We start from the raw sequence: 9,374 nt of genomic DNA, 5'->3' as shown, positions 1-9,374 counted from the left end.
CCTGCTGAATGGATATTTTCATGGTGGCAAGGAATCTTGAACGATGTGGATGTTGGCAGAGCCACAAAGAGAAAAGGAGCTGGATCTGGGCAACCTATTGAGCAGAACTGCCATTCCAGCCCTGGCTAAAACAGAAATAAAGTTTTGTATAACTTAAGACACTGTTATTCTGAATCTCTGTTAAATGTAGCCAAACCTTTATCCTAATTATTAAACTGCAAAATGGATGAGATGGAGTATATCCATTTAGAATCTTAGATCCAAGATTTTTACCATGAGTTTGGGCTGGAGAGAACCTTCTGAGACTGCTTTCCTTTCCCATGGAGTATTTTTGGGTTTGTCTTTACCCTAAATTTAGGAATTCAAGCACTAGAGCTACCCAGCTTTCGAAATTACCTGTTTCACTTGAGGGGAATTGGGAATCATAGTAACGGAGTAACACCTTGTCTGAAAGAGAATGCATAAAATCCCTTTGGTGAGATACAATTTTGTCAAATGGTTCAGTTTCAACATATATATAACATCAGAAAACATCCTCTTCTTTTATTGTATATCAATAAAAGCAAAACTTCTGTGGCTTTGAGAAAGGTCTTAAAAATGCATAAATATATTCTGAGGAATTCTCCAACAATGTTGGTATTAAAATATTTTAAATGTTGTTCATAGCACTGGTATATTCTTTTACTAGAGTTTATACTTTAGTGATACTGATAAAGCTGGAAAGACCTAGTAGATAATTTAGCGATAGCAAATATATGTGGTACCTCTTTCCACATTTCACAACAGATACCACTTCTCAATATCATCCTTCTTCCCTGATGAATCCTGAATAAGCTTTTTTTTTTTTTTTTTAACTTATTTATTTATTTTTGGCTGCTTTGGGCTTTTGTTGCTGCACGGGCTTTCTCTAGTTGCGGCGAGCGGGGGCTACCCTTCGTTGCAGTGCGTGGGCTTCTCATCACGGTGGCCTCTCTTGCTGCAGAGCACGGGCTCTAGGCGCATGGACTTCAGTAGTTGTGGCTCGCGGGCTCTAGTGTGCAGACTCAGTAGTTGTGGCGCACAGACTCAGTTGCTCCATGGCATGTGGGATTCTCCCGGACCAGGGCTCGAACCCATGTCCCCTGCATTGGCAGGTAGATTCTTAAACACTGCGCCACCAGGGAAGCCCCCTGAATAAGCTTCTGAATCCTCCTCAATATAGTGATATTCAAGCATCCCCTGCCAATGCATTGGAGTTAGCACATAGCATGAAATCTATTTGCCATGTCTGAGTTAATCTATTGTTTATGGTTTGGTAAATTTATTTTTTTACTTTACTAGTCATCATTATATCATTAAAGACAAAAGGAAATATTCTACCTTTCTCTTGGTCTTTTCCTAAGTCATCAACATAGATCTCATAATTTCCATCCTCGAAAACAAAAGTAATGTATTGATTGTTGTATGTACTCAGGGAAGCAGAATGTTCTGTAACAAGTAAAAATCTTGTCATTAAGAATTCAAAAACCTAGTTTCCATGAAAAATCTTTTAGAAATTAAAAAAAAGCCTTCTCAATAGGTTGTGTTTGTTTCTGCAATTTGAGCTGCACTTTGTCCATCACTGTTGGATAGATGAAAGCCTCTGGCACAAGCTTAATGTAGATAAAAGGCTGAGGTGTGCCACCTGAATGGGATTAAAGATGCTAGCATCCTGCATGAAGGCCATGGTAGGCCATGTTAGTGTGCTTATGGGAGGGTTTAGTGGGGAGAAAGAAGCTGGAAAAGTTATAGAGTTTGCCTGAGGAAACCTCTGCTTCCTGACTCCACACGATCTAGGGAACTATAGGCAAGAAGGGGCTGTATTTTGATAGACATGGATAAGTGAATACGCATCTGTAAAGCATGGAGTTACTCAGAGACTTTCAACAGTCCTGGAGAATGCAGATGTGAGCCTCATTCTGTCTTCTGGCTAAATAACAGTGACACTTAAAGCAGTACTCTCAATTTTTTTTTAATATATGAGCACACATAGAAAATGATAATATTTCTACAGTATGTTGGGGTAAACTGGAGCAGATTTAGAGACTACATATATAGGTCCTGGAGGAAAAAATCATATTTTCTTTATAGTATAGAATTATGCTAAAGAAAATAATATATAAAAAATTAAGAATATTAAATATTGAATATTTGCACAAGTATGTGATATAATTTAAAACCATTTTAACAACTATTTAAAATACTTGAGTTGAAATTATATTTAAAAAATATAATAGTTCTTCCTTTTCTTTCATTGTCAAAATGTTGAAGTTCGGGGAGATAATGTGGTTTTTCCCCTAAAGGATAATGTATTTTTCTCAGGAATAATGTATATGAAATTCCAATCCATAGCAAGCATTTCAAAATAATAATGGAATGCTAACTATAGAACGCACATGCATTGTTAGAGCAACTACCCTGTACTTAGTTTGGATACCACTACATGGGCACATCAGCAACAAATGGACAGAAGTTTCTGATATATTTACATGAAACTGTAGACTTGGGGCTGCTTCCTGGAGTGGCACTTCCAAGGTCCGTGTCTTACCTCCCTCCTCACCCTCACACCACCCCTGTGACCGGTCTTACCTTTGATACTTGGAAGACCAGTTGCTGTAGTATATTTCTGGACCCTAGTTTTATCAAAGGCGAAGATCTTCACAGACGGTCCAAGGTGTTCCACCTCCTGACAGGCAGCGAATACCAGATGTTTCTCTTTGTACTTTTTAGCTGCAGGATAGGTGTAGGAATAAGACTGGACTGTCAGTCCCCACTCTGTGCAGACCCCTCTCCCATCTCTCCTTTGAGGATTTCCAGTTGAGGCTGCTTGCTGACAATGATGAATGACCCCAGGATTTCAGTCACCCCATGGTCTGAAGGAATCAATACCTCCTATACACTTATATCCCAATAGGGCACACCCACTGGAGTCCAGGCAAAAGAAAACTAGTCACCCATGGTCTCAACACCCAAAAGGCAACCACTATTCATTTTAGTTTACTTCCTTTAAATGAAAAAAATAAAAATATTATAAATATATTTATAATTTTGTATCCTCTATTTTTACTTAATATTATAGCATAACCATTTCTCCCATGCTATTAAAAACTCTATATGCCCTTCTGAAAATGGCTAAAAAATAGTTCATCATCCTTACTCTTTTCCAGAAGGAATTTGGATGAGGAAAAAAATTATGTATCTTGATGTGGTAAGTGAAGGCAAATAGATGCCCATCATTATGTTGAAAAATTATCAGGAAATGCAGTTTCTCCTTACCTGTTCTTGGTGAATGCCTTTTGGTGGTTTCTTTCCTAAAGTAACAGGTCTTCTTTTCTATTTTAAGGCCAGAGCGTAGCTGCATAAAGTACATGGGGCCAACTTCTTCAGCCTTCTGTTGGGATTCTGAGCAATTGAAAAAATTGTGATACCATTTCATTCCATCCATCTTTATCCTTTTACAAACCCTGAGTGTACCAGACCAAGAAAGCAACTACAGGTCCACAGTATCTTATCAGAAATGTTGGGGCCAGTTGTGTTTCAAAATTCAGAGTTTATTAGATTTTAAGATTGTCATGTAGACCATATATTGTATATAACTAGAACACCCAGCAGGGACTAGGGCAGCACCTCATAATAAAAAATTAATAATTTTATAGTGAAACAGGAAAATTTACATAAAGTGAAATAAATAAAGACCTCATGTGGTTCAGGTCAGGATTTAACTGTCAAATGAGTTCAGGTCATATTTTGCTGTCAAACGAGATACGAAAAACTTTAGGTCTTTAGAAAAGACTTTGGTTTCAAAATTGGTTTAAGGAAGTGTGGATCTACATCCAACATCTAGCAATTTTTGCCTAACTGAGGGGGAGCTCTTTGATCATATGAAATGTACAATCATTTCTACTTATCTAGAGTATACTTTTAATAATTTTGAAGAGATGACTATAGTCTATAAAGGTTATTGATACTAAAAATAGCCGACCATGTTAGGGAGCTTTCTGCCTATGTTTTCTTCTAGGAGTTTTGTGGTTTCAGGTCTTACATTTAAGTCTTTAATCCATTGGGCATTAATTTTTGTGAGTGGTGTAGATAGGAGTTAGGTTGCATTCTTTTACATGTTATTATCCAGTTTTCCTAGCACCATTTATTGAAGAGATCATCTTTTCTCCATTGAGTATTTTTGACTCCCTTGTCAAATATTAGTGTGTCTACAGTGGGCCAAGGACTGTGCTGATAATTCTACATACTGTTTCCTTTAACCCTTCACAAATAATATTGCAAGGTAGGTATTATTCTCTTTGTTTTACAGATGATGATTTGAAGTTCTTAGCAGTCATGACACTTGCCCAAGGTTACAGGTCTGGTGAGAAGTTGTGACTCAAGTGTGTCTAATATCAAAGCTATGCTTTCATCTACCTCCATCTAAAAAAATGCTACACTACAACTTTAGGGAATAGCAAAATGCAAACTGAAATTAAATCAGTTGAAGTAAAAAAAATATAATCAGTTATTCAGTAATTCTTATTTCATTTATCCAAATAAAAATTAAAATCTCAAATAAAACATTAAATTTGTGACTTGGAAATCATAAAAAGCCTTTCAAAGTCAAATAGAAAAGAAACACTTGAGTCATAGGATCCCAATTTCCAACATTATAGTAAATGAATTATCAAGCAATTTATGCAATGTAGCCAAATTTCAATTATTGAAAGTAATTCAGAAAATGAAAATAATTCCTTGTTATTTGAGATCCATTCTATGATTTTTTTTTTATTCTCAAGAAGATTTGCCTTCCTAATATGCTTTTCAAAGTTAAGTGGAGTAAACTTTTGTTAGTTACTGTTTTGAATTATCTATATCTTACTTCCAATTCAGATGGGCATCTACCTTTAAGTATCTTCAACTGTCTGAACAGGGAAAGGCCATTAAATCATACTCATTCACCCTGGAAATCCCTAATATTCCTTTATAATACAGATATGTCAGCTACAGTATCTCACATTTATATAGTGCAAAGATAATTTACAAAGCTGTGCCAGAGCCAACACTGAACTTGGTCTCCTGACAACTAATTTAATACAATATGTCATTAATTGCATGTTTTGTGCTGGTCTTAGCCTGTCAATAACCAATGTTCTTTTTGGACTGGCTGTTAAGGTTCTTATCATGACTGCAAGATGACCTTCAGCAATAACCATCAGGAAACTGAAGAAATAAAGGTTAACTAATTATAGGATCTGTAAATTACACTGCATATCTGGGACCCCACAGAGAAGTCACAGGTAGAGAGGGTACACGGGCGTGGGGTTCTGCTTTTATTGGGGTTGAGGGTGGGAGCCTAGGATAGCGAGAGCTCACTATTTATTGGTGAATTTAAAACATAAAAGCAGGAATTTAAAGTGTGGGAAGAGAAAAAAAGAAAGTAGTCCAAATGGCCAGTTATGAAAATCAACCAAGATCTCCTTTTCTTTATCTAGTCTTGTGGCTGGCCATGTATTTATTTGAGATAGCCATCTTTGAAGTGGATACCTCTTTGAAGTGCATGCCTCAGCAATCAAAGCTTAAGTCGGGCACTTGCATTACAAAATAGAAAAACAAAATCCACCTGTCAGGGTTTACACTATACTGTATCACATTGTCTCTTCAGAGTTAAAAGGCATAAGATGATGCTCTAAGCATGCTCATTCCTGTATGCTTCTCATTATGTGTAGCATCCCATGAGGTATCCATGCCAGGTATGTCTAATATTGAGAGTGGACTCTTTGGGGAGGAGGATATGGGTCTTGGGTAGTTAGAAGTGAGGGTCATAGCACTGGGGAAATATTATGGCTGTAGAAAAAGAGAATTGGGGGCTAAATATGTGAATGTAAGGGCTAGCATCTAGTGAGACAAACACTAGGTATAATTCTTTGGGGGCTGACTGTGTTTGAAGTATTTAAAATACTTTACATTGGGAGAGTTTGGAAGAAGGTATACTTTGGTATTCGGGGCAGCTGAAACTGTGGTGTGAGGGGTGTGCTCTTGGGAGGAAAGCATGAAGCTGTCATGGCCATGGGAACTCTGTAGAAGAGAGTGTTCCACTAGGGTCAAAAAGCCAGCTCAAACTTATGAAAAGGCTGTTGCCATTTCCTGTGTCTCCATCTGCTTCATATCTGAGGGCAGTGTATTTATATGGCATTTAAGGAAAGTCTCATAAGCAGTTTCATCATAGCAACTGCATGATGAAATCCCTCAGGCATTTCTGGTGAGTAAATGGGAATGGGCCTGGAAATCTTTTTGTAGAGCCAGACCAGGGCTGACAGGAACTACAGAAGGGAATCACTTCATCTTTCATTTTTTCCCCAAACAGTAATTTTACCAAGGTCGCTTTGCCCTGTTCACTACCTTTGACCCTTTTGTTGCATTTGACTTGGGGACCACCTCCTTCTTTGAACCCTTCTTCCCTTATTGTTGTATCAGCTGTCTCCTTAGATTCTCCTTGTTTCCCTCTGATCAGTCCATTTCTGTCTCTTTGTTAGTTCTTCCTTCTCTGCCTGATCCTAAAATGTTGGTGTTCCTGAAGGTTTTGTCCTTTGCCTTTTTTTTCTCACTCTAGGCTTTCTTTCTGGGCAATCTTGCTTGCTCCAATGACTTCAATCATCTTTTTCTATGTTGATGACTCCCCAAACTGTAACTCTACCTTTGGTTTGTCTCCTGAGCTTTATATCTGTTGCTCTTTCTCTACAGAAATTTTGATGCCACAGGGCATTTTGACTAAAGTTACCTTAAAGCATGTCTGTCTATGTAGAGCCTTCTGAATTCTGGACATCTCTACCTGAATGACATACACATACCCCAAATGCAAATATACTCATAATAAAAAAACAACTTCTTTATCTTTTACCCCCAATATATTCCTCCATAATTCCCTATCTTTAAAAACAGTACCTCTATCTGCCGTTATCTGCCCAATTTTTAAATTAGAAAGCTGAGAATTATCCATTTTCCCCTCTCTCTATCCTTCAATTTATTCGGTTTACCTTACTGATTTCACTTTCTGGACGTATCTGAATTTTAGTCTTTCCATTCTGCCATCTTAGGTCAGGCCCTCATCACCAGACCCCTAAGATGAATGCAGTAGACCTCTGATCAGTTTCTATTTCTACTCTTGCCTGCTTGCTCTATCTTCACTACCACCAACATGGTCTTTCCAAAATAAAAATGTCTTGTTTTTCCTCAATTAAACATTTTCAGTTGGTTCCCTACTGTCCACAGGATAAAGTGAAAGCTCCTTCACTGTAACAGAAGATCTTCTGTGGAGAGCTGCAAACTAAAGGGGGTGATCCCTACTCAGTTCTACCTTCAACTATTGTCATGTAGGGATATGGGCCCATTTGTTGCTAGATCTTCAGATTTTTTGAGAGAAACCACACATTCAGACTTTTATGCAAAATCTCCCAATTTTTAAATGTTGTCTCAATTAAAAAACAACAGTAATACTATTCAGGCCAACTAAAATACTCCTGCTGGATGGATATGTCCCAGGGCTCCCATATTGTGACCTCTGGATAGATACATAAGGACACTGTATTTTCAGGGCAGGGAAAGGGGTTGATGGATGTGGGGGAGAGGAATTAACAGAGGAGAATGGCCTGACCCTGAGGAGTAGCTTCCTAGAAACGGGTAAGGAGATGAGTTTGGGGAGAGGCTTTCCTCTAGCTCATGAAGTCCCGTACCCTGTTGGCACTGGAGGTGAAATGCCCTGGTGCTGACCAGAACTCATGTGGGACCTGACTGTATGGATACCTGTAGTGGTTGGGTATTGCATTTTATGGCTTTGTGATTGTGTAAGATCCTGCTAGCCCAGGGGAGGAGAAGGAATTAAAATGAACTTTGTTGTTTGGGGGCTCAGAGCAGTTTATTTAGAAAAATAAGTTGTGACATTTCTTGCACCTTGAGTTTTGAAAAGCAATTCATACCTGTCACACACCACACAGGTATCTGTTGAAATTTTAGCCAGGAGTGTTTAAATAATGACAATTATAGTATTAAACTGAGCCAATATTGTTGGAAGGGAAAATCTGCTAAGGAACCATAAAAATAATGCGATGAGATTTGGGATTATCTTTATCATTGTTTCTCTGAATGGTGTAAATAAGCTGTTAGGGCCACTGCACCCTGACAGGTGGGGTTACATTTTCATTTTCCATCAATGCCAGAAACTCTGGTGTATATTCCAGCCTGCTCCCTCCCTCATTCCAGTATCTACGTAGAGCCCACATCTCCTAGGGTACAAAGAAAATTCATTTTTTATTAAGAGGGAATTTGGGGACACAGAGTCACTTCTAATGAGTCACTGTTCCTGCAAGGAGCATTTTGCCTCAGACATAAATAAAAGAACTAACTTAGCTGTGATTTCCTGGTGATTCAGAAAACACAGTCCAATTACTGGTTTTCCTACTTACAAAAGAAGAGCATGGGTGGGCCAGAGCCTCAGGGAGACAGAAATGATATTCTTTAGCACTGCTTTCTCTTCTGGCCTAAAATGTTCAGGGAAATGCAGAAGAGCACAAAGGACAAAGATATGCCAGTCCCCACTACCATTTCTCATGCTGTATTTTCTTTCTGGTCCACCAGAGCTCTGTTAATTCTTTTGTGTTACTGCTCTCAAATGAAAAACATGAGACTAAATTTGCATAATTCTTTTCTAGGATAAGTAATTTTAAGAATCAAACATGTTAATAGTCCTTTGATCTTAAAGGTAAGGCTACTACCTGACTTAGTTACTTTTCAACTTATTCCAAACCCTTTGAGTTTGCAGTTGGACAGACTTGAGCATCATTTGGTCAATTCTGCTTTATTTGGGTCCTGGATTATTCAAATATGTTTGCTTGTTATTCTCTCCTTTATCAGAAGTCTCAAGTCAAGACCACAAGCTTGATATACCAAAGGTCTTAATAAATATTTGTTGAATAAAAGTGGGTCCGTTTAAATTTTTGTTAGGAAATCTGGGGAAAAGGTTTTGGGATTTGGTGGCAGGAAGTATGGGTAGAGAAGGGGTTAATATGAAGGGCCATAATTACGTTTATCACTATTAGCAGGTTTAAGTCATCTGAGCCACTTCTGTTCTGTGATATATGAAATAAGCAAAAGTTGGCCAGATATAGTCTGTTTAAAACCAGCACTGGGGCCTTCCTGGTGGCGCAGTGGTTGAGTCCGCCTGCTGATGCAGGGGACTCGGGTTTATGCCCCGGTCTGAGAAGATCCCACATGCTGCGGAGCGGCGAGGCCCGTGAGCCATGGCAGCTGAGCCTGCGCGTCCGGGGTCTGTGCTCCACAACGGGAGGGGCCACAACAGTGAGAGGCCCGCGTACCAC

General features: G+C 38.6%; 1 protein-coding gene across 1 annotated transcript in view; it reads right to left on the bottom strand.

Annotated features, from left to right (window-relative positions):
- IL33 (interleukin 33) overlaps nucleotides 1-9,374 on the bottom strand; it is a 99,975-nt gene that overhangs the window by 2,778 nt on the left and 87,823 nt on the right. The window contains 4 exon segments of the mRNA XM_007450219.1: nucleotides 397-447; nucleotides 1,360-1,467; nucleotides 2,608-2,748; nucleotides 3,295-3,420. Of these exon segments, the coding sequence (XP_007450281.1) occupies nucleotides 397-447; nucleotides 1,360-1,467; nucleotides 2,608-2,748; nucleotides 3,295-3,420 (426 nt within the window).

The sequence above is a fragment of the Lipotes vexillifer genome, unplaced genomic scaffold (assembly GCF_000442215.2).
Source record: "Lipotes vexillifer unplaced genomic scaffold, Lipotes_vexillifer_v1.1 scaffold1074, whole genome shotgun sequence".
NCBI lineage: Eukaryota > Metazoa > Chordata > Mammalia > Artiodactyla > Lipotidae > Lipotes > Lipotes vexillifer.
This window is presented reverse-complemented; position numbering and strand designations above follow the sequence as displayed.